This window comes from Sorghum bicolor, chromosome 3 (genome assembly GCF_000003195.3).
Source record: "Sorghum bicolor cultivar BTx623 chromosome 3, Sorghum_bicolor_NCBIv3, whole genome shotgun sequence".
NCBI lineage: Eukaryota > Viridiplantae > Streptophyta > Magnoliopsida > Poales > Poaceae > Sorghum > Sorghum bicolor.
The window spans coordinates 6961518-6988018 of record NC_012872.2 but is presented as its reverse complement, the minus strand read 5'-3'; the positions used below and the strand labels follow the sequence as shown (position 1 = coordinate 6988018).

At 48.2% G+C, this 26501-nt stretch overlaps 3 protein-coding genes across 7 annotated transcripts; 1 reads left to right on the top strand and 2 right to left on the bottom strand.

The window, feature by feature from the left end:
• On the bottom strand, positions 268 to 1724 carry LOC8073336 (LEAF RUST 10 DISEASE-RESISTANCE LOCUS RECEPTOR-LIKE PROTEIN KINASE-like 2.1). The gene is made up of 2 exons (XM_021457590.1): positions 732 to 1724; positions 268 to 624 (listed from the first exon to the last, which is right to left on the bottom strand). Exons 1-2 carry the CDS (start codon positions 1711 to 1713, stop codon positions 569 to 571), a joined length of 1038 nt encoding a protein of 345 aa, XP_021313265.1. The 5' UTR covers positions 1714 to 1724; the 3' UTR covers positions 268 to 568.
• Positions 2118 to 6419, bottom strand: LOC8061345 (LEAF RUST 10 DISEASE-RESISTANCE LOCUS RECEPTOR-LIKE PROTEIN KINASE-like 1.2). Its single transcript, XM_021455234.1, has 4 exons — positions 5516 to 6419; positions 3845 to 3880; positions 3415 to 3678; positions 2118 to 3295 (listed from the first exon to the last, which is right to left on the bottom strand). Exons 1-4 carry the CDS (start codon positions 6306 to 6308, stop codon positions 2322 to 2324), a joined length of 2067 nt encoding a protein of 688 aa, XP_021310909.1. The 5' UTR covers positions 6309 to 6419; the 3' UTR covers positions 2118 to 2321.
• LOC8061344 (transcription factor TGA2.3) lies at positions 14868 to 24812 on the top strand. 5 transcript variants are annotated; one of them, XM_021457142.1, is made up of 10 exons: positions 14868 to 15161; positions 15709 to 16150; positions 16364 to 16502; positions 21726 to 21803; positions 21880 to 21939; positions 23043 to 23120; positions 23204 to 23255; positions 23362 to 23633; positions 23784 to 24029; positions 24382 to 24812. In XM_021457142.1, exons 3-10 carry the CDS (start codon positions 16443 to 16445, stop codon positions 24505 to 24507), a joined length of 972 nt encoding a protein of 323 aa, XP_021312817.1. In that variant the 5' UTR covers positions 14868 to 15161; positions 15709 to 16150; positions 16364 to 16442; the 3' UTR covers positions 24508 to 24812. The 5 variants fall into 5 exon arrangements, with proteins under 5 accessions (XP_021312817.1, XP_021312818.1, XP_021312815.1 ...); XM_021457140.1 differs by having other exon boundaries at positions 14870 to 15161; positions 24361 to 24812; XM_021457141.1 differs by having other exon boundaries at positions 14870 to 15161; positions 15709 to 16161; positions 24361 to 24812.

Below are 26501 nucleotides of genomic sequence, written 5' to 3'. Positions count from 1 at the left end.
AAAGAGCTCCAAGTCCTCCTTCTAAAGAAAGAACAGCTCATCCTCTTCGGATATTTGGTTTGGCTTTTTTTGCTAAAGCTGCTTATAGTGATCGCAAAAAAGAACAGCTCATCCTCTTCGGATATTTGGTTTGGCTTTTTGCTAAAGCTGCTTATAGTGATCGCCTGATCGGCTTGAGCCTTGAGGTCTCACGTGAAGATGGCAATGGGTACTTGAAATCTGACATCCAATTGATTTCACCCGATAAAAAAATGGATATAAGAAGAATTCATCCATGGTATACTAATAGGTAAAAATCTCGACTCATCGGGTATGTGGGTATATGGGAACATATTACCACACCTGTACCCACAGGTAATTTATATCCACCTTTTTACCGTACAATTTTAGACGCGTATAACTCACGTACACACGCGCAAGAAATTGACACCTTGGCAACACATATTTTCATCTTGGGTGTCACGTCTCAGCATGCCGATTGGACCCATTCAACAAATCTTAAGTTAAGTCCACCGGAGACCGGCCCTATACGGGCTAAGGCCCAGTGTACTTGGGCCATCCTTTATAGTTAGCCTAACTTGCTGTCAGGCCAATTCGTAACGACGCATCTCGATATTGTTAACCCTTTTTTTAAAAAAAAAGAGCGTAAGCCCATTTAAACCTGGACGCAGCAAAAATCTAGCAAATCTCAAGAGAACACGCCTTGAGGAGAGGAATATATGCATGCGTACCTGGGGTTTTCGAAGGAATCCACGCTGTGTTCGCCGCAGCCCGGAAGCACGCGAAGGTCCACGTCCCGTGCCCGGCCTGCCGACGGCGCCCGCACAGGCCGCCGGCTCTCTCGCACTGCCCGCACTCCCCGTCCGTCTCCGGCGTCCAGCTCAGCTCGAACCCCATGTTGAGCGCCGGCACGACGGCGTCCAGCGGGCTGCTGCTGCTGCCCCCGGAGCCGGCGCCGAGCAGGGACCTCCGCAGCACGGGCATGCCGACGACGCTCTGGCACAGCCCCGCGTACCCATACGGCGCGAGCTCGTCGCCGTCGCGGAACACGTACGAGTGGTGCCTGCCGTCGCCCTCGAGGCACGCCACGAGGTGGGCCGGGATGCCGACGAAGGAGCAGTGGACGAAGAAGGTGAGGTTGGCGTCCCGCGGCGTGAGCGACAGCGGCGGCGGCGAACCGGCGGGGAGGGACAGGTTGCGGCCCACCAGCGGGCAGGTGTTGGACAGCGAGAACACGCCCAGGTCGAAGAGCGACAGCGTGCGGTCGCCGTACATGATGCGCGTCACGGCGTAGTCCCCCGACGGGAGCGGCAGCACCGGCGTCTCCCGCCGGCACTCCAGGCGCAGGCTCCGGTACCCGCAGTGGGACTGGGAGGACGACCACGACGAGGCGTTGCCGGCGCTCGCGCTGCCGTTGTCGTCGATCCAGAACGGGTACCGGATGTCCACGGCGTGGCCGCACCGGTACGACGGGCACGACAACGACGACGACGGCGTGGTGGAGTTCGGGATTATCCGCTCTGTGGCTGCAGACGCCGCGGCGAGGTTGGAGAAGAAGAGCACTAGGTGCAGAGGAGATCGTACTAGGGGCATTGTTGATGATTGTTGTACTGTATTCCGAGAGTATTTTTCTGCATGCCCAACCAGCATTGCAGAGAAGATCAGTGTATGTTTTTGACCAAAATTTGGGTGCTCTTGTTGCTCGGAGATCATGAAAAATTTGACACTGGATGTACCTTGCGCGAGCGCGACTGACTCCCTGTACTGCGGATGATTCAGATTCACACAAGGTGTGTGAACGTCCAACAGAAGATTACCAAAGCATTTGTCTTGGGACGGATGTAGTAAAAAAAATTTATAATTTGGGGATGCAAAAAAAAAAGAAGAGAGTCTTGCTTCGCTGACTGAAAGATACAGTAGTATGCTTTCGACATTATATATTATTCTGAAAATGAAATAGACTGGTCTTTTTGTCTGCATGTCAGCAGAAGCCGTGGACAACAACCTGAAGGTGTGGGAAGTCACACAAAGTTTGTTGTGCTTGTGCAAGTGTGAACATGGAAATGTCGCTGAAAGATTCCTCCAATCGCAAGTATGCAGCACGGCATTCCATCTTGTACACCAATATTTTCTGAATGGATGCTTCAGTTGGCGCAGAAGCTGAATTGTTTTATCACAAACAAAGCTTTCAGCGAGGCAAATTTTCTGAACAAAAACACTCTCTTCCACAACGCATCAATTTACAGGTTACCTAACCTAATACTACGTGATAGAGCACACTGCACACAGGTTACTCACATGTTTTCGTTTTCTGACAACCCTCAACTGCTGTTATGGGTGGTGGTGCATGGGCTGGTCCACTGATGCATGACGGAGTCCGGCGAGCCGTCCCTGCTCTTCTTGAGCAACCCCATGTCATCCTTGGCCTTGACGGCGGCGCACCCATCCTGCTGCATCCTCTGCGCCTCTCTCAGCGCGTCCAGCACCTCGCTGATGGGCGGCCTGACGTCCTGCTCCGGCTGCAGGCACCGGAACGCCATCTCAGCGACGAGGTCCACGGCGCGCTTGGTCCCGCCGTCCGTCCGGTACCCGATCCGCGGGTCCACGAGGCGGTCGATCTCGTAGCACTGGATCATGTGCACGGCCATGGTGGCCAGGTTGACGTCGCCGCCGCGGGCGCGGCTCATGTCCACGGCGGGCTTGGAGGAGATGAGCTCCACCAGCACGACGCCGAAGCTGTACACGTCGCTCTTGTCGGTGAGCTGGTAGCACTGGTGGTACATGGGGTCGAGGTACCCGGGCGTGCCCTGCGGCGCCGTGGACACGTGCGTGGCGTGCGCCGGGAACAGCCGGGAAAGGCCGAAGTCGGCCACCTTCACGTGGAACGCCGCGTCCAGGAGGATGTTGTTGGTCTTCACGTCGCGGTGCACCACCTGGTGCGGCTCCACGCCGTGGAGGTACTCCAGCGCGCTCGCCGTCTCCACGGCGATGCCCAGGCGGACGGGCCACGACAGCGTCGGCGTCAGCGGCGGCGGGGACGTCGACGACCGGGAGGAGGCGTCGACCTCGGCGCGCGCGCCGTGGAGGTGGTCGGCCAGCGTGCCGTTGGGGACGTACTCGTAGACGAGGAGCAGGTCGCGGCTGCTGCCCGGCGAGGTGCAGCCGTAGAGCGTCACCAGGTTGGGGTGGCGCAGCCGCGACAGGATCTCCACCTCGTTCTGGAACTGCTCCACGCTCTTGTAGCTGTTCTTGTACAGCCGCTTCACCGCCACCACGCTGCCGTCCAGCAGAGTCCCTGCACAGCCGTCAACATGCACGCCATTTTTTTTCTGAGCTTGAACCTCTGATGATGAAATCAAACCATGCATCGGACAGGACAAGCTGAAAGTACTGAAGACCCTTTAATTTTCGTGCCTTTGTACACTGTGCCGAAGCCGCCGACGCCGAGCTCGCGTTCGTCGCTGAAGCCGTCGGTGGCCTCGTCGAGCTCCTCGTAAGTGAAGATGTGCGTACGGGGCGACCCGGTCATGCTGAACTCTTTCCGGAGCGATGCCAATGGCGACCCATCACGGATGAGCCCGGCCAGTGACGCAGATCGCTTCCTCTTCCTTCTCTTGTGTAGCACGAGAAGAAGCCCAATGCTTAGTATGATGGCACACAGAAGAGCTGCTGCGATTCCTGCTTGTGACACCGGTTGAAACCACAAGGATAACCACGTCATGAGCCATATAGTAAACTGATATGGCTCCAAGGATAATAAAGACCCAATGCTCAGCCAAATGCAAGCATGCACATTTGCACAATAAGGTCTGGTATTTCATTCTGATAATAAAGTTTTCATTACCTCCTGCAATTTTGAGCCCAAGACTCTTTGTGCCACCTGCGTTTTCAGAAAAGTTTCATAAGGAGATGAGATCATGAGAATAAACCAACTCATAAAGTTTCAGAGAAATGAGAAAATGATCTTTTTACTCTTAACAACGATCAGAGAAAAAAAATTGTTGCATGCCACTTACTTGGGCACATCATTACATCAGGGTCTGTTTGATTGTTTTTTTTAAAAAAAAACAAATTAGGCAGGAGAGCTGTCGATTATATTAAAAGAAAGAAAAATCCAGATTAGGCAATAAAACGAAGTTGCAAAGACAATGACAGATTGTTTGTTGGAGTTATGCAAAAAACTCTAGTAGTATACTAATCTTCTGGATTACTCTACTTAACGACAAGTGCGCCTCATTTGTCAGTGCAAGACAAAGTGAAGCTTTTGACAGGACATATAGTGATATAGTTTATATGAGTTGGGACAACTGAGAAAGTAAAAGACAAAGACATGATCTCAATCTCAACCGAACAAGTAGACATCAAGATGACATTGCATCCAATGAATCTGTGGAGAACGTGATACACAGAGCAATAAAAAGGAGGAAGCAGTCAAGATGTTCAAACAACAGGACAGCACTGTGCACGATCAAAGGCTTCTGAGTTCTGTAGAGGAGAATATTCCTATCCTTGCCCTTGCACTAAGGTCACTTTGTGGTATTCCTAGCATGCACGAAATATGTAATGAAAACGAATGGTAGTCTATCCAGGGAAGACTTGGGGAGAAGACTTGAAGATGATCAGGTACTATTGGTAGACCTGAGTCAACTTTTAGCTGAACCTCATCTGTTACCAGTTCGAGATTAAATATGAACGGTATCAGTCCCTTTCGGATTACTTGTTACCCCGTTCTCTGATACCAGTTATGGAGATAAGAAATTGAAAACTCTGGCAGATGCCTCTACTATGTCTATATATGCGTGTTAGTCAGGAAAACATCAAGCATATGGTTGGACCGAATCTCCTAGCTGACAAAATGTTGAACAGTCTTTTCAGAAAACGGCCTGCGCATCAAACCTGAAGGCACAAATTGATAGAGCAGCCTGACCGCCTGCTGCTTTCCATTGACCATTGATTTGATTAGAGTTTCTAAATAGAAAAAAAACGATTACTGAATACACAAGGATTGGCCGCTCCTGCTACTTTTTGCAGCCCACTTCTAAGGCTTGTTAGAGGCTTTAGAGATAGGAAAGGAAGAAGTGCAGAACAATTTTGCCGCCAGTGATGCGAGGAAGCGCTTGAAAGTTCAGAGTTAGTACATCCAAGTCTAGGAACTGACCGATTTCAAAAAAAAAAAAAAAAAAGTCTAGGAACTGACCACTTCAAAATTCATATTGGTGCTGCCGACCGGGCTAGAGCTAGACAAGTCAAAGGGGAAGCAGTATTCAAACTTGAGGCTTCCAGTGATTGTTTTATCTTGTTCGCGTCAAGTGCATCTTATCTACGAACAACACTTGCTGTTTTGTTTCGCTTGCTTGATGTCATAGTAGGAATTCAGGTTTAATGCAAATTCACAAGAACGGGTTAAAATACGAAGCAAAAAAAAAAAAAAAGCAGCAATGGTGAGGTTGTCCATCATCTACTAATGTATTGCTTCTCCAATCCAAAGTACCCCTTAGTAGTAGACGATGCTTACCACGAGAAGAAGTCGACGAATTGACGCATTGGAAGGAAAGCTCGAAGAACCTGCACTGCCCTCCTTTCCGTTTGCACGCGTCGCAGTCTCCAAGCGTCGGCCAGTCCAGGACGAAACCATCGCTCATCAATCGCTCGTAGTCACGAGTCAGGTTCATCCCATCCTGGAACCCGCGCACCGGCACGCTAGCGGAGGTGCAGTTCGCCTGAACCCACTGCGGCGGCAGGGTGCTCTGCAGCTCGTCGGCCGGCCTCTCGGAGATGTAAGCTCCAACTCCGTGCTTGGAACATGGCCCCGTCAGCTGCTCGTTATGAGGAATCTTGCAGTTGTAGACGAAGGTGAGGTCGTCCCTGTTGGCGGCGCTGATGTTGACCGGGAAGAGGCCGAGGCCAGAGGACACGTTGAAGTCCGGGATCTTACACGCCCCGTCGCCGGAGAAGGCGGTCTCCACCGCCACGACCATGGAGCGGCTGTCGTAAGATATGCTGAGCACGCGGTAGAGGTTCACCCTGAACGTCCTGCTGAGGTACGTCCTGCCAGCAGCGGCGTCGCATGTCAGCCCGAAGGCCGGGTAGCCGCACTCCAGCGGATGCACGCCGGCGAGGGAGAACGGGTACGTGACGCTCAGGTTCCCGCATCTCGCCGGCGCGCAGCTCGTGTCGTTGCCGCCGCTGGTGGTCCGGTTGGTGTCGGCGTCGGCGGTGGCCGTGGCTAAGCAGCCTAAGCGCAGCAGCAAGGTGGAGAGGGGGAGCAGCAGCGCCACCACCACCACGACGGCAGCGGCGATCTGCATCGAGAGGAGGAGAAAGAATAGGTGGTGGTGGTGGTTCTTGTTCGCGTGTGCGCGCGCGGTGGGGGAGGGTGGACTGTGAGGTGGAGATTGTGAAAAAAGAGGGCGTCTGACGCACGCACGCAGCTGCGGTCACGGTCAGATACTTGGACCGGAATTTGTTCATGTTCCCAGGACAGTTCCGCCACGCACTCGCGACAGAAACCTTCAACGGCTGCGATGGAGCTTTGGATCATGGAAGCGGCTCAAGAACCGTTGGATCGAGCGGTCGTAGCAGATGGGTCTCAAACCGGGAGCATCGAATTCTCATGTCCCCAGCTCCGGCTCTGTGTTTAGCTGTCTGTCTGGCTTTCGAGTTGAAGGTTCCGGGAAACTAACGGAGTGTCCGTGCATGTTGATATACCTCGCAGCACCAATCGTGTGAGTGATTACATGGCCATCGTCGCAGTGTTAAGACCTGATGATGGGCATGATGTGCTTTTGCTAAAACACACGACTGCAGCAGCGTCCGGTATATGCTCTGGGAGCAATGCTTCCCCACCACTACCAAGAGAAGGGAGTCGCCGGGGTCAGCTGCGGCACCCGGGTGTGGGCCCGTGGCCAGCGATTTTCTCCGTTTGTTCACTGGTAGACTACTGAAAACCGTGCACACGAGGTATGCGATCTTGAATTTTTGAGTCTCCCGTCTCCGTCGTCTCTTCCGTGGAAGCGACGGCGCCGCGGCATGGCGATCGCAAGCGGTTGTTTACTTTAGTTTTTTCCAAACGCATACGTGTCCGTGCGTCTCCAGGCGCTCACCCGCTCCGGGCTCTGCTTCCCTTCCGCGCGGCGAAACTGACCGTTTGTGTCCTTATCTTCTTTTGAAAATGCATGCCCTTCTGGACGATGATGATGATAATGCAATGGTAATAGTGAACGAACTTGGTTACCCGGCCCGGCCTGTGGAAAAACTGCGCATCGGTGAAGACAAAAACTGGCGAGCATCGGGCGTCCAACAAGTTTTCTTCTTCTTCTTCTTCTTCTTGATTTGTTATAACTTATAAAACCAAGGTCTCACATCTACACGTAATAGCACAGGAGTTCCGAAATACTGCTTCATTGGCTCACGGTCCCACCTTTAAGAATTCGCGATGCTGGAAATGAAGGTTCAAGGTAGATTGAGGATGTTCAGTAAGTCATTTTTTGTTCTGTTTTTTTGCTGTTATTCTTGGCCACCCTTGCAAACAAAACGTTAAATATGTTGCCTTCTAGCAAGAAGCATAGGCTTCCACGGCGGGGGTGCACGAGTAATATAAATAAATATTAGAACGCAACAGTTTGCAAAATGCAAACTATCAAGTCAATCACGATTTTTATGAATTCAAAAAAAAAGTAACACCAAACCCTGGTAGAGTGTCCCACTGGACAATCCTACCACCAAACCAAAGACCCTTTCGCAAATCTTAGTCTTTGTATTGAATAATTCGTGATACAAGTTGACCTATGTTGGGACTGGAATGGGTGTCGGTCCCACTATCATTACTATCTTTATCATGAGCCTTCTACTCCATATGAAGAGAGTTTTTAAATGAATATTTCCTATCTCTGAGAGTAGTGGCGAAATTAAGCCCCTTTATGAAGTAGGCAACCTTCTAATAATATATCCAACCACAAACTTGTGAGGTGTGACAGAGTTAAGAAGTTTGAGTTTCTTTACAATGCATTGTGTATCTCATGAGCTTGCTCGACTAGAATGGTTTCTCATCGTCTTGTAGTTATGGAAGTTGTAGGATCTCCTGGAAGTAAAAGAGGCCTAGAGGGGAGGTGAATAGGCCTGTTAAAAATTTAACTCAAAACTCTGTTAGAACAGAGGGCGGCACTGCCGGCCTCCAAATAAAATACCGAAGAAGGTAAAACTTTGCAGGAAGTTAACTTAGATAGTGAAGAACACAATCCTGCAAAACAAAGATAAGATCCAGTACGAAGACTGGATACCACAGAAAAGTCTCTCAAGACTAGATCGGGCCACCAAACCCTAGAAGAGTAAAACTTGAGATATAATCTGCAAGAAGCACACAAGACTCAGAGATTTATCTCGTGGTTCAGCTCACCACAAAGGCTTGCCTAGGTCCACGTTGTTGAGGAAGCCACAAAAGGCTTAGGCTTGCCACAAAGGCTTGCCCTACCCTCGTTCTCAAGCCAAGAGTGTGAACTCTTGAAGTGAGGGGTGATCTCTTAGCTGCAAAACAACCTTACAAACCTCCCAAGGCTGCCACACAAGAGGGCAAGCTCATGGGCGACGCCTAGCCGGCTAGGAGCAAGCTCCAAGAGTAACAAACCCTAGAACGGCCGACCAAACATGAACCAAATGCTCTTAGACTTTGGGAAGCAGTGGATCTACTCTCCAACCGAGTTTTGCTGCCTTTTCTCTCAAGGATTGACGGTTTCAATCAAAGATTGTTTGAGGGATGGAGAGCAACAATGGAGGAGAGAGAGAGAGCTCTGGTCTGTCTGAGCAAAAGATAAGTCGTCTGAGGTCAGTGATGACCGTTGTGAGGAGCGTCCAGAGGTAAAGACCTCCCCTGGGTCCCAACGGTCAGAAGAGGGCGGCACTGCCGCCCTGGCCAGAGCAGGTTAAGAAGGAAACTGTTTTGCGTGCTGCTTTGGCTGAGAAAGAGGATGTTGTTTCGTGAAGATGAGCATCTGGTTGCACAGTTGACCAACAATTCTAGAATTCCCCTTAATAGTACGGCTTTTCCTAAACTCAAATAAAGAATATAAAACGAAGTAACACGTCCTTGAGTTTGGATCAGCTCAAACAACTTTTCAGAATACCAGCAACCTGTACATCACTTCCGTAGTTTGATCCCCTGCTCATTAACTCGATAAAACTTGTTAGTCCTCTAATTTTGTTGTCATTAACACCAAAACCCACAATAGAGCTTGATTGCACTTACAGAAGCCCTTCATGATGTACAGTTCATTGATTGCATGTAATTCACTGAGGGTTTGTTTGTTTAACTACACTAGGGTGGTCGGCGCGTACCAGCCGGGCCTAGGCAGTTTGGAGGCAGCCCCAGGAGGTGTAACTAGGATTGTTTGTTTGCCTAGATGCAATGGGGACTGACTGAGGACCAGATAATGTTTGTTTGGCTGGCTCAGTGTGTATGATTACACAGAATCAGGAATCAGGTATCCTTACCACCCCATCTTCTCCTTCCTCACCTCATAGGCATTTCATCGAGTACCTTGTTGGCATGAACAACTAAACCACATCTTCTTTTTCCTCACTCCCACGGTAGCGAGAAGGGTGTCATGCAAGAGGTGCGCCATGACGAGGAGGACCCACACACAAGCAGTGGCTGGGCACCAACATAAAGGAGAAGGTCATGCCCGACCTTGGCGGCACAAGACAGGTAGACGAAGAAGGGGCGCAAGCATGGGGTGGTCCTGGTGCGTTGGGACACATGAGCGTTGCGCGACGGAGATGCCACAGGCGGAGTAGAGCGCGGTGGGCCTAGGCGCGACGACAGCGGGGTCACCATAGGGAGCCGCTTTAGCCACCCTTGGCGGAGGGGGCGGGCGTAGACAGGCAACTTCCGAGGAAGGGGAGGGGGGAAGAGGATGAGGATAGTTAGTTGGCACTTCTCTGGCTGAAGGGGAGGAAGGCATGGCCATGGCGATGCCAGCTCGCTTGACGAATGGAAGCTAGAAGGGAGGTAACAAGAGGGAGGTGATGAGAAGCGGGGCTAGCGCACGCCTTGCGCCTACTCAAGCCAAGCCTGGGAGGAACAAAAATTCCCCTACAGCCTAGTTGAGGCCTGCTTTAACGGGCCATGCGGGCTGGGAAGGGAGTCAAGACAAATAAATACCCTAAGTTGCAAGCCATGGGCGTCGTGGTCTAGAAACAAACACACCCTTAAAGTGCACACCAGTAATTTTTCCAGCCTCGCTGCATCAACAAAGCCATCCATAGTGTTATTTAGGAAATGAAGTTTTTGTTGAGTAAGTAAAAAAATCCGTGATTAATTCCAGAATATAAATATAAAAAATATAAATCTTGCCAAGAGCAAATACTAGCGTGTGAATCTCAAACATACTAGTTGAAGTGGGCATCATTAACATGAACAATAACATGACAAAATCATCAGGCGTACTAAAAATAATACACTGGATTACAACATACATACTCCCTCCATGGCTATAAATAAAGTCATTTTGAACGAGGTTTAGGTCAAACATTAGAAATATAAATCATGAATAACTTTTAAGTTGTTGAGAATAGATTTGTCTTGAAAAATATTTTATAAAAATATACATATACTATTTTTTGATAAATATTTTTATAAAAATAAGGAGTCAAAGTTAGGTTTTAGAGACCGTGTCACTGTCCTAAATAACTTTCTCTATATAGATATGAAGAAAGTACTTCTTATTTGTAGATGTAGATGTTGTGGCTGGTGATGGAAGAGCCATTGCTGGTGAAGGTGTGACAATATTGTTCATGATGCTGGTGAAGACTGGTCGACACCACCTGACCTAGATGGAAAACGAACCATTGTGAAGGTCGTGAACAATCGCATGAAGGTGCTTCCTAAACATCATATTCATTCTCTCTAGGTGCTTGATCGTAAGAACGAGTAGTTCTAGAAACTTGCTCTCCTGATCACTGGTGTATGCAAATGCTAAGGGTGAAGAAACTATGTAGACAATGCAACAACGGAAAGAGGCAAAATCCTAACTTTAGTAGATGTATCTCCGGAGTTGTCTGGTAGGTCCTCTATATAGGGAAGTACCGCATGATCTTGTGCCCCGCGATCACAATCTAAACCGATCAGATTTTCAATGTGCAGTTTTAGCGTCAAGCAACCAAAACACAGAATTACAAATGAGGTTGTACTCAAGTTTTGGTGGACTATTCATTCAGTCTGTGTTTCTTGGAGGGTAGGGGGAGTTCTTTCGCTACTCTTTGATTCTTGGTCATAAGATGATGAAGCTAAGGTCGATTCTTGCCGGCTCTAGAGATGAATTAAGGCGACCAACTACAACAACAATGATGAGGAGCTAGAGTGGTTGTAGAACAAGAATGTGTTTTGACGTTTGAAGGGTCGAGATGGTGGACTAGAGGGGGGGTGAATAGTCCTTTCTAAAACTTATCGCGTCGGCTAACCGAAACAAATGCGGAATTAAAACTATCGGTCTAGCCAAGACTACACCCCTCTATCTAAGTTCTCTAGCACCTTGAAAAGATTCTAAACGAGCAAACAAGGTGCTACCTTAGTAAGAGCTCACCTAAACAATTTTAGGAGCAAGGTCACACAAACCTATGCAACTAGTACTTTGCAAACCGGGGGAGCTCCTACACAAACTAGTGAGGCAAAGCGCACAAAGCCTAAGCTCACTAGCAAGCTCAATAACAAGGCAACCAATGCCAAATTAGAGAGCACAAATTACTTAGCTACACAAACTAAGCAATGTGACTAACAAGGTTACACAAACCGAATTAGCCACGCAAGGGGAACTACTTCTAGCTACACAAGCAAGAAGGTAACTAGCAAGCTACACAAGCTTAACTAATTACAAAAGCAACTACACAAGCATAAGTATATAAAGAATGTAAATACAAGCTCGTGTATAGCGAATGCAAACCACCGAGAAGAGTAGACAATGTTGACACGGTGATTTTTACCGAGGTTCACTTGGTTGCCACCAAGCTACGTCCTCGTTGTGGTGATACACCCACTTGACGGATCACGAGCTAATTGGCATTCCAAAGCCAAACCCTCAGCGGGTGCCGCACATCCACTCTCAAGATGGGGATCCTCCAAGCCACAAGCAATCCACTAGAGTTGCTCTTCGCTATCCCCGCGGGGTGAGCACCGTACCCCTCACAATCTCTTCTCCGGAGCACCGCACAATCTCCTTGCGTGCTTCGACGGAGTCACAAGCCACCAAGCCGTCTAGGAGGTGGCAACCTCCAAGAGTAACAAGCACCACCGGCTTGCAACACGAACACCTAGTGCCACTCGATGCAATCTCTCAATGCAACGCACTAGAATCGCTCACTCACACAATCGGATGATCACTATCAAGCATATGTGAGTTAGAGGCTTTACTAGCACTCCCCAAGCATGGACACTAAGTCCCAAGGGTGCTCAGCACCAGCCAAGGCCGGTCACCACTTCTATTTATAGCCCCAAGGGCTAAACTAGTCGTTGCCCCTTCACTGGGCAAAACACGTGGGCACCGGACGCTCACAGGGAGCCACCGGACGCTCAACCCCCAGCGTCCGGTGCTCAGGCGTCGGCCACGTGTCACTAGCCGTTTGAAGTCGACCGTTGCCGCCAACGGCTACTTCGCACGCGCGCCTGCACAGCACCACCGGACGCTCAACTAGTCCACACCGGACGTGTCCGGTGCACACCGGACTCATGCGCAGAGAGTTTGTCAAACTCGCGACCTCACCGGACGCTAGGCACCGGACGGTCCGGTGCTCACCGGACTCGTGCGCAGAGAGGGTTGCAAAAAACCGCCCGCACACCGGACGCTGAGCACCGGACTCACTCCGGTGCGTCCGGTGCACACCTGCACCACAGACACCACACCGAACGCTCTGGACCAGCGTCCGGTGAGAGAAACACTCCCGCGACTTCTCCAAATTTCCCACCGGCGCAATAGAAAATATACACTTAATTTTCTCAAAAGCGCAGAATCCCGCCTCACAAGCTCGGCGGGAGGGAGAGAGAAACCCACACCTCTCTCAACCCTAGGAACTCCACCTCCTTTGTAAATGTGCCAACACCACCAAGTGTACACCACCTTGTGCATGTGTGTTAGCATTTTCACAAACATTTTTCCCAAAGGAGTTAGCCTCTCAAACTTGCCACGCCACTCGATCCTAACACGTATGCAAAGTTAGATCGCTCAAGTGGCACTAGATGACCGATATGCAAACAAGTTTGCCCCTCTTGATAGTACGGCCATCTATCCTAAATCCGGTCATAAACTTCTCTACATACCTATGACCGGTGAAATGGAAATGCCCTAGGTTATACCTTTGCCTTGCGCATTCCATTCCATCTCCTCCGATGTTGATGCAACACATGCACCAACCAATCACCAAATGATATGATCCACTTCATATCATCACGTGACCGTATTGGTTCATCGATCTTGACCTCACTTGCTCTTCTCCGTTGCCTCGGTCCATCGGCGCTAAGTCTTGCTCAAGCTTCACCGTCACACACGGTCCCTCGCTTCAAAGCCTTCGACTTGCCCTTCACTCTTGCAACCGGTCCATCGAGCCAAGCCTCATCTTGATCTTCTCCACCTTGGTCACATGACTCCATGTCATGTCTCATATGAAATGAGCTCCTCCATCATCACATCATCACCTGTGGACTAATCTCCTGTGTATCTCACATAAACACTATTAGTCCACCTAAGTTGTCACTCAATTACCAAAACCAAACAAGGACCTTTCAACGTTAGAGACAAAGCGAGTGATGATGACCTTGGTGTGGCAAGATAACATCTCCAACAGTCTACACAACAATGACTTTGACAATACACAAGATGAGGAGAGCAGCGCCTATACACCATGCAAGAGAAAAGTAAATGGTCACAATTCTCTGTGGCGCCAAATGTTGATTGCAAGGGACAACTGGCATGGAAAGACGAGGAGTGTTTTGTGTTGAGCAGAGAGATTTAGACAAACAACATGGACAAGGAGTATTTTATGTCGGGCAAAATCATTTAGAAAACAACATAAAATGGTTAGAGTAACTCCAAGCATGTCTTTTATCCTTCCATCCGATTTTAGTGAAAGAAAAGTCTTCCAACAATTTCACTAACTAGATTTTTAAATATTTCCATTGTATATTCCTGGTTTTTCTGTAGCCATAGACGAGAGTTGAGACTGCTCTCCAAAATATGTATAAAATATAACAAAGTTGTTGAAAAGGTAGAAAGTTATACTTGCTAAGTCCTATAATATAAGTATCTAGACATTCGGATTTGTCTAAAGTTATAAGGGATTCTAGGTGTACAAACCCTCTAAAGGGTAACATTTCACATGCATATCTATCACTAGTGTCTATCGCCAATTCAATATGGTAATAAAATTGCTTTTATACTTTATATTTTATGTAGGCCTAGACAAAAAACCTGCTAATAATTATTCATACCTGAATTATCCAAATCCTAACCCAAACTCGAGGTATCTGATCTAGAATTCAAGATAGCGATAGATTACCCAACCCATTATCTATGTTGCACCATAGGCCGGTATCCTCGCAGTGTTGGCCGCTATATCTTCTGCTCTAGTGATGAGCCCAGCAGATAGTCCATGTATGTTTGAAAAGATATACCATTACTATTTATAATATAGAAATGTGTCAATATAATTTCTCATATCTCTAAAATATACCAGTGTATTTATTATAATTTTTAAACTAAATTGGTTTCATCTTCTCCCTCATTTTCTTTCTCTTTCTTTTCAATTTTACCACTGCCGCGGCACACCGATGACGTGTACTGTATCCTCATCCTCACACATGAAGTTGGGCACAAGAAACTCAGAGAGGTAAGCTAGAAGCTGAGGGAGAAGCAAGCTGGACTAAATTGCCCTTGCCCGCACGCCCCTTGCCCACCGCCTGGACTCGTCTCGCCCGCGGCCGATCTCCTCCATTCGCTCGCCGCGCCGCAACCCGGAGAGGAGACTGCGCTCGGTCGAGCACCACCTGGGACCCAGCATCCTCGCGACCATCTCCGGCACGGCGTCCGCCCTCTGCAGCCCCGGTGTCCCTGCGACCGTCGCTGCTGTCCTACTTCGCCACTGGCCACTTTGCCCGGCGACGAGCACCACCGGGACACTAGGTATTCCCTCCCCTTGGTCCTCCCTTCCTTCTGTGCGAAACCGTGCGCCCAAACCTCAACGTAATTCATAGGTAAAAAAAAAATCGTGCGCCCAAGCCCTAACATACTATTTGTAATCCGATCTGAATCTAACTACAGGTGTATATGCATGTATATGCCTACTAACTTCGTTTGCTTTGCAAAAATTGTTGGGTGTACATGTGTACACCCATGTCCTTTACTGGGTCCGCCCCTGTCCCTGGAGTCTTGAGTCTTCACTGGTGACTGAGTGGTGACTCCCTATCTCCATGTCCCTGATTTGCCGCTAGATGGATTGGTCGATTGGGGGAGCATATGCCTGATGAATGTGTCTCTTTTGCTTGTTTTGTTGTATGTGTTGGCAGATTAATATTGCAATCTTCTAGTATTTATGTCAGACCTTATACTACAGTTGAACAATTTATATTGTTATTTATGCAAATTTCATTTTTTTGTTGAATTTAAAGTATTATGATAATTTGTAGCTATATTGTACTTTTAACAGAACCATTTACAAATTTTTTATTAGATTATACCAAATTGGAGGCATACCCTGGATTTAAATCTTGGGTCCGTCACTGTTCTGCTCCCTCCCCCACTCGCGCTCGGCACATAGGCGACCGTGGTGGCGCTCAGGCTCGGGCTCTCAGCGACTACAGGGCAGTCCCAGGCTTGGCGGCGGCGTCAGAGGCTCCCTCTCCCGCCTCTCACCAGTCGCCTTGCGCCCTCACCTCCGGTCCTCGGCACACCAGCCGGCGACCCTGCGTGCGCGCCTCCTGTTCCCCTCCTGCCTCCGGTGGACCATCGACCGCGCCCGGCCCCGGCAGCTGCGCTGTGCGTCGCCCGCAGCCGGCGGGCAGCGGGAGCCATCAGCCGCTGCTCATTTATGCCCCAAAGTGAAGCGTTACCCGTCTGCTTAGCGCTTCAGCGCACTGAAGCGTGCGTTTAGTGCCGCTTTTTGGAACAAAGTGGTACATAACTGGTACCTGCTTGTTTGTTGAGACCTGTTGTTTATTTATCCAATCTTCACATTGAATCAATTCATCAAATTAGATATTGCGTGTAGTGTGTACACATTTTCCTATTGGGTATTTCAAAACTGAATTGGTTGAGCGATCATACCTACTATCGCTCAAGTTTCATCATTTTTAGATCTTAATATTGATATTATGTCTCTTTGATAGGTTCCATTTTTTAACAAGAAGATTGTATAATCTGATTTTGCCTGAAGGACGCATTTTAAGAACCGAAGTGTAGTCTACAATGGCAGATGCCAGCCCTAGAACAGAAACATCAACAGATGATACTGATGACAATCATGGGGTAAGTCTGGTTGATCTTGATCTGGGTGTTCAATGCAAATACTATTTTCTGGCTATGTGATGTGACCCAATAATATGTCTAAAGTATTGTGTGAATCATCATTAGTGTTTACAATATGATACCAAACACCAGTTTCAGTTCAAAACCATGTATGTACCAATGCTTCCATGTAGTTATGTGAAATCCACTATCACAGGTAAACGATTTGAGAAAGAGCAGCAGAAAAAGTTGAACAGGCAAGATGGACCAAACATATACGATGGACATATATGTTTTCTTATAAGACAGTTCTATAGCTTGTTGTTCCTTCAATTATTTGTTAAGATGGAGGACGACGTGTGTGTACTGACAGTGGTCTATGCTAGGAAGTAGGAAGTATCAGTTTCGTTTAGTTTCTTATTAAAAATCTGTGTTGCGGAATTGCTGTTGCAACACAAGGTACATGTAAATCGCATCAGGAGTTCAGGGCTCTTGAGTACATCTCTAGAATAAAACTTTGGGACTCCTATAGCATTGTGTAGTGCATGGACAAGTAACATAATCCACAAAATTAGGGAGTCCTGAAACTGAAACAACATCGTGAACAGTTGGATTTGTATATAGCTGGCAAAGTTCCATGTCACTATTAATTATTAATTTGGTCACTAAAGAACACATTTTTTTCTTTATAAATGAAATGACAGCTTTCCTGCTCTGTCTGAGAAAAAAATTCATAATTTCTTGATTTGGGCCTTAAAACTGATTGACCTTTTTTTCTTAAAAAAAATTCCCAACCTTTCCCCTATAAGCTTTTCATTCTTTCCAGTAGCTTCTCTGATGGTATTATAGTATCACATGCATTATAAGCTTGTTGCATTATGGGGGTGTTTAGTTCTCCTTGAAATCCCAAAAAAATTTGGGTTTTGGTCCATCATTTTGCATAATGGAACTAAACACCATGCAATTTTTTTGGCAAAAAGGTGGATATTCTCCATTTTGGATTTTGGCCTCGAGAGGCCAAAAAAACCCAAAAGAGCCCCAAGAGGCCCTCATGAGGGCAATAAATTCTGCATTTTGGATGGAACTAAACTAAACATGACCCTGAAATTTTTGGCATTTTGCATTTCATCATTCCAAAGTAGTTGGCATTTTGCATTTTGCATTTTATGGAGAACTAAACACCCCCTATATGTGCATTTACAGTTTTATTCTGGTAGAACGTCGGGCTTTAGATCGCAGGAAGTAGGGTGGCGAGATTGGAGCGTGAGCGCGGGAGGTCTTGCGGCGAGAAGGCGCCGTGATCAAGATCAATTCCCGAGCAGCAAGAGCTGGGAGCAGGGAACGCAGCCAGGCGCCCGTAGGGAGATATGAATCTCAATCCTGGGCTAAGCCTTCTCATTAATTAATGGGGGACTCATAGTCCTTACATGACTCCATAACGGTGACTTAACAAACTAGATCTCCTAACAAACATAACTAACCAAATCTGATAAATATTCCTAACTATCTCCTAGTCGTAAACGACTAGGACACCCCCTTCGTGGTGACCGCACACAGGCCTGGTCAGCCACGATCCCTACGCTTGTATGTTTTCCCGAACATAACATCTCTCCCTCCCTCAGGAAACAGCTCGTCCTCGAGCTGGAATGACGGATAGGCGTCACAAAATGCCGGTACTGGTTCCCAAGTAGCTTCAGACGTCGGCATGCCAGCCCAAGCCACCAGAACATGCCAAACTCCCCGACGAAGCTCCAAGCGCAGCACCTTGTCAGGCTGCCGAAGTGATCTCCCATGACGAAGAGGAGGTAGCACCGGTTCACCCTGGGGAGGTGGACCTCGGAACGGCTTCAGCACGCCCACATGAAAGACGTCGTGAATCCGAGCCCCATCTAGAAGACGCAGACGGTATGCGACGTCGCCCACGCGCTCGAGCACCTGAAAAGGACCTGCATATTTGGGACTGAGTTTGCCACGCCCGCCAGGAACTAGAGCCTGCATATGGCGATGTAACATGCGCAGCAAGACCCAGTCCCCGACAGCAAACGAGGACGATGTTCATGAGTGCTTGGAACGTCGAAGGTGCGTTAGACAAGCCGAAGGGCATGACCAGAAATTCGAAGTGGCCGTGGTGCGTCCTGAAGGCCGTCTTTTCAATATCCGCAGCGTGGACGCGGACCTGATGATAGCCTGAACGGAGATCCAGCTTGGTGAAGAAGTTGGCGCCATGGAGCTCGTCGAGCAGCTCTTTGACGACCGGGATCGGGAATGTCTTTGACCGTCACCGCGTTGAGCGCCCTGTAGTCGACGCAAAAACGCCAGGACGCGTCGTGCTTGCGGACCAACAAGACCGGCGCTGAAAAGGGGGACATGCTCTCCCGAATGACCCCCTGTTGGAGCATAGCGTCGCATTGGCGCTCCAACTCGTCCTTTTGGAGATGTGGGTAGCGATAGGGGCGCACCGCGATCGGCTCGGTGCCCGGCTTCAGGTGGATGCGATGATCACAGGGGCGTTCGGGTGGAAGCCTCGTCGGCTCGGTGAAGAGATCGGAGAACAGATCCAGCAAGCGCTCCAGGAGGGCTGGCTCAGCACCCTTGTCGATGTAGATGGTGCTGGCGAGCCTGGCGTCAGCCTGCTGTGCGTTGGGCGCCGCGTTGGGCGAGCCGATGCCCGTCCACAGCACCCGGCGACCCTGGAGGACAAACGCCATACGGAGGCCATCGAAGTCCCACAGGATGGGGCCCAGGGTTCGCAGCCACGAGATCCCCAGGACCATGTCGTAATGGGGCAGGGGTACGGCGAAGCAGTCCACCGCGAAGTGAGTGTCCCCGATCTGGAGGGGCACAGCACGGTTGAGGCCCCGACAGGCGACCTGGTCACCGTTGGCCACGACGACGTGTGTGCTGGGGTGATCGTCCACTTGGAGTCCGGCACGGTGCGCCGCGGCAACGTCGATGAAGTTGTGTGTGCTTCCCGAATCGAGGAGGGCAGTAAACCTGTGCGTCCCGATCTGGACAGGGAGCTGCATTGTCTTCTCCACCCGTATGCCAGTGATTGCGGCCAGGGAGATCATGGGTTTTTCGGAATTGAAAGAGGCGTCCGCAGGTTCGGTGTCATCGTCCGGTTCTTCCACCACATAGTTGGCTGCCTCCAAGAAGAACAGGCGTGCGCACTTGTGTCCACGCACGTACGGCTCATCACAATTATAGCAAAGGCCCATCTTGCGTCGATCGGCCATCTCCTCCGGGGTCAGCTGCTTGAAGGGTCGCGTAGGTGTAGATGATGCGGTTGTAGAACCCGCCGGCGCCGGCAGGGCAGCCAGCGTAGCAGGGGGGCGCCGTGCTGGCCGCTGGCCCGTTGGAGCCGGGGCATGTGCAGCGTTGCGGCGTTCATAAGCCCGCGCCAGACGCATGGCCTGCTGCAAGTCTTGAGGGTCCATGAGTTCGACATCGACTCGGATGTATTCGGGCAGCCCCCCATGAACAAGCGAGCCTTCTGCAGGGTGGAGAGGTCGCCGGCGAGCGGCGCGGCGCCTGGAACGCCGCCATATACTTGTCGACTGAGCCGCCGAACGGGAGCCGCGCCAGTTCGGCCAGGTGATTCGTGCTGAGCGCCGGACTGAAACGTTGCTGACACATGCGGCGGAAGTCAGGCCACGTCGGGCGACCCATGTCTGCCTCCAAGACCATGTACCATTGGAGGGCGACGTCCTGGAGGTGGTACGACGCGAGCCAAGTCTTGTCCACCTCCCGCGTGTTCTGGCCGCGGAAGAATTGCTCACACTTGTTGAGCCAGCCGAGAGGGTCGCAGGTGCCGTCATAAGTTGCGAACGTGAGCTTGTGGTACCTTGGGACTGCCGCCCCGTCGGGCTCTGCGGCGGGGGGAACCGCCGGTGGACGTGTCGACAGGTGGGACGTCGGTGCGACGAAGTATGGCATACCCGCCGAGGGAAAAACAGGCTGCGGCGACGGCGAGGGGGGAAAGACAATCTGGTTGATCGGAACACCTCCCGGCGGTAGATGCGTTCGAGGTGCCGCCCCTGGTGGTCCGGTCGCAGTGAGCTAGGCCGATGACGACGGCGTGAACGAGGCCGTTTCCGAGGCCGCCGAGACTTCAGAGATCACGGGTGTCGAGGAAGCGGGCAGCGCCGGGACCCCACCGAACCCGGGCAACCCGAATTGAGTGAACGCGGGTTGTCCGTCAATAGCCGAGAGGCGCGCGGCCTGGTTCGCCAGGTGCTGGTTTACCGCTGTCATCTGCAACTGCATGCTGGTGAGGGCCGTCGTCAAGGCATTGAGGGCCTCGGCGACTGATGAGATGCCTGGTGGTGGTGACGATGAGGCGCTGACGGCGCCTGAGGTTGTGACGAGGGGCAGAGTGGGGGCGGCCGTAACGCCGACCGTGGGAACGCCCGTTGGCGGCGGCACAGGAGCGGAAGATTCCCCAGACGTGGCCATCGTCTCTGATACCAAGTTGGTAGAACGTCGGGCTTTAGATCGCAGGAAGTAGGGTGGCGAGATTGGAGCGTGAGCGCGGGAGGTCTTGCGGCTAGAATGCGCCGTGATCAAGATCAATTCCCGAGCAGCAAGAGCTGGGAGCAGACAGGGAACGCAGCCAGGCGCCCGTAGGGAGATATGTATCTCAATCCTGGGCTAAGCCTTCTCATTAATTAATGGGGGACTCTTATAGTCCTTACATGACTCCATAACGGCGACTTCACAAACTAGATCTCCTAACAAATATAACTAACCAAATCTGATAAATATTCCTAACTATCTCCTAGTCGTAAACGACCAGGGCACCCCCTTCGTGGTGACCGCACACAGGCCTGGTCAGCCACGATCCCTACGCTTGTATGTTTTCCCGAACATAACATATACACTAACACAGACAGTGATTTCTCAATTTACCTGCAACATAGGTCGTCTGATTAGTTGATTTGGTAGTAGTTGATGCATGCAAACACTATCAAAAGGAAGCCAAGGAACCTTTGTATCGAATGCAAAATCTAACATGTGGTATTTCCAAGCATAATTGACGGGAGGGGGGCTAAAAGCTTTTATTTTAAAGAGAAAATTGGTGTGATGGATAAACATTACCAGGCGTTGACTACTCATGCTTTAAAATGAAGTGTGGGAAATATTTCTGATTTTTAAGTAAAACCTTGGAAAGAGGGGAAAAATCTGTGATGTACAGATAGGAATGAATGAATCATGGGAGCTTGATGATTACACTTTCATTGGCAGCTTGAACCAGGCCCAGGTGCTCTTGGTGTTGCTTCTGACTCCAGTGACAGATCCAAGGACAAACATGGAGATCAAAAGGTGCATGTTTTGAAGTAGCACTCTTGTTTTCATTTCATGTTTCTGCTGTTTCTTTTCCTTATAATTTATTTTGTAGACACTGCGTCGTCTTGCTCAAAATCGTGAGGCTGCAAGGAAGAGCCGATTAAGGAAGAAGGTGTGTGGATTTAGTTTTTACATCTTTGTACTTAAAATAAAGCTGTGCTTGTTTGGATGTTTGTTTTTAGTAGTGCTTTTATGTTCAGGAATAAGGTTTTCTATAGACCTCTACTTGTTATAGCAGTGCTTTTATGTTCAGGAATAAGATTTCTTTTCTTCAGGACTTGTTGCTGGTATCATTGTACATAAAGTATATAGCATTTCTTTTATCGTTGTTATTTGTATATGTGCTTTGCATTGAAAGCTGTGATTGCTAAAGGCTGGAATGTAAATCCAGCAAAAGGGAAGTGTAAAAGGTTCTATCAGTTTACTTCCATATGGAGCTTTAGTTGAGTTCCATGGAAGTTACGCTTACTCTAAGAAGCGTTAGCATTTTATTTTTGACATAGTTTAACTCTTACATGTTCATTTTCAGTTCTCAGAGCTGATTTTTTCCTCTGGGGTTTGCTCTAGTGGTCCTTTATATGAGAAGTTGATGAATCTTACAGCATGACTAGTAACTTGTAACTAGGGACAAATTTATTTCCTTAGCACAATTAGTCTATTCCTTATTATCCATAATCTCTTTATGCACCTTGCCATCCTAGTAATGGATGTATTCTGTTTGTGAAGATCCAGCCTTTACGGTGGAACTCTTGGGTTCGCACAATAGGCATAATTCAATATGATATGTTCAGTAGCTGGCGGCTGCACCAGCAGTAAGCTGATGGAGCCATCTAGATTAAACTTCTATCTTAATAGAGAACATGTTTTATTCATTCATTAAGTCATTACTGATGTTCTTGTGATGAATATTATTTGCTTTCTTTGATCATACACTACGTGGTCTCAACCAATTATGAACTCACTGCAAGTTCTGTTGTATCGTTAGATCTGGTTAATATGCTCACACGCTTGTTAACTCAAACTTGAATAATGAGAATCCAATCAAGCGAACTAATACAAATCAGTGCTGACTTACCCTTGTCATAACTACTTTTGTTTTAAGATTTCTGTAAGAGGATTGCACAAGCAAGTGGCAAGAACCCCTTTCCGATTTCTGATGTGGATTGCTAATGGACATTGCTGTGGTATTGATGGGTAATTTTGCTCTTCCTATAGGCATATGTTCAACAGTTGGAGAATAGCAGACTAAAACTTACCCAACTAGAGCAAGAGTTGCAACGAGCACGTCAGCAGGTTACTCCTATTGCATGTCACATTTTACAGCCCTGTGTCCTATTGACTAAATTGAAGTTTGCTTAAGATGTTCTCTCTCACAGGGCATTTTTATATCTAGTTCAGTTGATCAGTCACACTCCATGAGTGGAAATGGTAATCATTACTTCCTTTGCATAATGTTTGCTTGTTCATTACCATAGAAGCACTCAGGCAGTAATTCCTGCTTTTTTATTTATGGGGGAAATGTGTTTTCGTACAGGGGCATTGGCCTTTGATATGGAGTATGCGAGGTGGTTGGAAGAGCACAATCGGCAAATTAGTGAACTAAGGGCTGGTGTCAGCGCTCATGCAAGTGATACTGATCTCCGCAGTGTTGTTGATAAGATCATGTCACACTATGATGAGATTTTCAGGCTCAAAGGAAATGCAGCCAAGGCAGATGTCTTTCACGTCTTATCAGGCATGTGGAAGACACCAGCAGAGAGGTGTTTCTTGTGGCTAGGAGGTTTCCGACCATCTGAGGTTTTAAAGGTGTGCAATGCCTTACAATGTGTTTATCATCTTTTGGGCCCTCCTAGTAGAGTAGCAATGTGCCTTTTATGAATACATGGAATTTGTTCTCTTTTCAAGTAGTGGTGATTTCATTGTTTGGGTCACTGATTAAATATATGCAAACTGCAGCTTCTTTCGACACAACTTGAACCTCTCACCGAGCAGCAGCTGTCAGGGATAGGCAACCTTCAGCAATCTTCACAGCAAGCTGAAGATGCTCTTTCACAAGGAATGGAGGCCCTTCAGCAGTCCTTGGCTGAAACCTTGGCCGGGTCTCTTTCGTCTTCTGGATCAACAGGAAATGTGGCAAACTACATGGGTCAGATGGCCATGGCCATGGGAAAGCTCGGAACGCTTGAGAATTTCCTTCGTCAGGTATTAACCCTCTTTTCCAAATGCCTTAACAGAATGCACATCTCACTTTTTCGAGGACAACTCCTTTAAGTTTGACCAGACACATAAAAAAAGTACTAATATTTGTGTATGATGTGTAATAAGTGTCATTAGATTAATTGTGGAATATATTTTTATAATAAATTTATTTGGGCCTACAAGTGTCGATGCTTTTTTCTATAAACCTAGTGAAACTTAAAAAGGTTTGATTCTCGAGAAGTATATGCATTCTTTTGGGAAGGGACTAGAGAAGTAGAGTGCATGTGAATACAGTGCCTAAATCCTGCTACTTTTCTTTGCTGTATGTATCAAGGCTGACAACCTGCGGCTGCAGACCCTACAACAGATGCAAAGGATCCTGACCACTAGACAGTCAGCTCGGGCGCTGCTTGTGATAAGTGATTACTCTTCACGTCTCCGTGCCCTAAGCTCTCTCTGGCTTGCTCGGCCGAAGGAATAGCAAGAACATGCAATTTGACTGCAATACTTTCACAATTTGGTTTTCAATGGTTATCTTATCACCAGGAGATTTGACAGGGCTGCGACAGACTTGATTTGGACAAAATCTGCACATACTATAATCCAAATGGAAGGGGGATGTTGATGTAGCTTAGGCTGCTTAGCCATGTAGTTAAGTGTTCAGTTCATGGTTCATGATGTATTATTACCAACTTCTGTAAAATTCTCACTCTGTATGCCCCTGATTTGCAGCGTGTCATTAAAATGCACATTGATGTTGATCAGTCGATTTTTGTTCACTCTGTAGGAACACTAGCATGAGTATAATGCTTTGCCAGTAACATCTAACCAGGGTATATGGCTGATCCACCGTATTAAAAGATGGAGCGCATAATTGCCAGGAGGTGAGCAGTATTTCGGGCATCATCAAGCCCGCGGTGGCCCCTCCCATGTAAGGCCAGCCAACTGGACTGCCTCCTTCAGGTTGCAGCGGACATCCCCATACACTTGCTGGAAAGGTACCTTCAAGTTGATCCACCTGATCAAAATTTGTTCAAAAGACTTCTAAAATTAGAATATCGTAGCCTCAGATGTGTCTCATTCTCAATGACTTCAAAAGTTTCATTAGTTCTAATAATCCATGAGACGGTGCAATGGCAGTAAACAAGTAGACATAAAATAACAAGCAAAAGAATATCCAATTGGCAATCCAGATCAAATAATACCATTACTAATATGTAGTCTCGCACTACTTTATATCATCTGCATATTCATTATTTAGTTATAGCAGGGAAGAAAAGAATGCATGAACAATCCTGACATTTTTTTTTTTGAAAAAAGGATCCTGATATTATCATGAGAAATCATTTCCTGTAAAATTACCAAGGACTGCCCTGAAAAGTTCAGCATAATAGCTTCTGATCCAATTTTTTATTCCTAAAATTAGTAATAGTTGTCACACGTCCGATTAGAGGCACCCAAGTCGGGCCAAGCGGGCTAAGAGAGGCGCCCAGTTCGGCCCAAAACAGGGCTGGTGTGAACAGTACCCTGTTCACAAACGCCTGACGATAGGGGAAAATCCAGATTAAATGAGAAAATAGGAAAAAGGAAAGAAGAATAGAAATAGAGTTTGTTTAGAAAATAAGATTGAATAAGATCATTTTGCTAGAAAAAGAGAAGTCCAAATCTATAAGAACTTCTTTTATATTTACTTGGAGCACAAGTCCTCTAGAGACTATAAACATAGGGAGTATATAATTCTTTTAATCTTAAGCAGGAAATACCTCCCCGTGTCACCTCATTGTTTAAAATTTGAAAAACGAGGATTATCGAGAAGAACATGAACATTCTGTGAAGGGCAAGAATTCGAGATAGGAATTGCATTGGCACCTGAGAGACGTACCGGAATGGAGGGAACAGTACCCATTGGAGTTACGTTTGACTACGTTCACCCATTATGCAGAATGTTCAGCTTCTTACCGTTGAAATTCATAGCGAAAATTGGCTCCACCATTGAGCCGAAAATTGAAAAAAAACCCTTTGAAGGCCGCACTCTAAGAATAGACTGAAAATCTGAAAACACGATCGCCAACAGCGGTAAGCCGGTAACCCCAAAGGCTGCAGGAGTACTACCTAACACTGCTTAGAATAAGTGCCACTGAATCGGCTGAGAGACGCGTTACATCGACCAATTGAGATGACCAGAAACAGAAAGAACTCCTTGGAAGAAATAGCATGATCAAAACTGATCGGCAGGTTGAAACGACGACCAATCTCAGCCTCTACCGATTTCCCAGGTCTGAGATCAAACCTAGGAAGCTCCATGGGAGAGGAGATCAAGGAGAGGAGCCATGGTGACGTGTGGTAGGGTGGAGAGGAGCCATCACAATTAGGGCCCATTCGTTTGAGGCAGTTTGACACCAGGAATTGTTACGGTTACAATGGTTGGAATCGCTTCCTATGCTTCCATCGCTCCACTAAATAACATTTTTTGTT

What these genes read in the sequence shown, in the direction of transcription:
- LOC8073336 (XM_021457590.1), bottom strand. Translation starts at nt 1,713, where the DNA reads ATGATCTCCGAGCAACAAGAGCACCCAAATTTTGGTCAAAAACATACA. An exon ending in GATTCCTTCGAAAACCCCAG is followed by an intron (nt 625 to 731) that starts GTACGCATGCAT and finishes TTTTAAAAAAAG; the next exon opens with GGTTAACAATATCGAGATGC.
- LOC8061344 (XM_002457365.2), top strand. Translation starts at nt 16,443, where the DNA reads ATGGCAGATGCCAGCCCTAGAACAGAAACATCAACAGATGATACTGAT. An exon ending in AGAGCCGATTAAGGAAGAAG is followed by an intron (nt 21,940 to 23,042) that starts GTGTGTGGATTT and finishes CTCTTCCTATAG; the next exon opens with GCATATGTTCAACAGTTGGA. An exon ending in ACACTCCATGAGTGGAAATG is followed by an intron (nt 23,256 to 23,361) that starts GTAATCATTACT and finishes GTTTTCGTACAG; the next exon opens with GGGCATTGGCCTTTGATATG.
- LOC8061345 (XM_021455234.1), bottom strand. Translation starts at nt 6,308, where the DNA reads ATGCAGATCGCCGCTGCCGTCGTGGTGGTGGTGGCGCTGCTGCTCCCC. An exon ending in TGGGCTCAAAATTGCAGGAG is followed by an intron (nt 3,679 to 3,844) that starts GTAATGAAAACT and finishes TGTCACAAGCAG; the next exon opens with GAATCGCAGCAGCTCTTCTG. An exon ending in CTTCGGCACAGTGTACAAAG is followed by an intron (nt 3,296 to 3,414) that starts GCACGAAAATTA and finishes ACGGCTGTGCAG; the next exon opens with GGACTCTGCTGGACGGCAGC.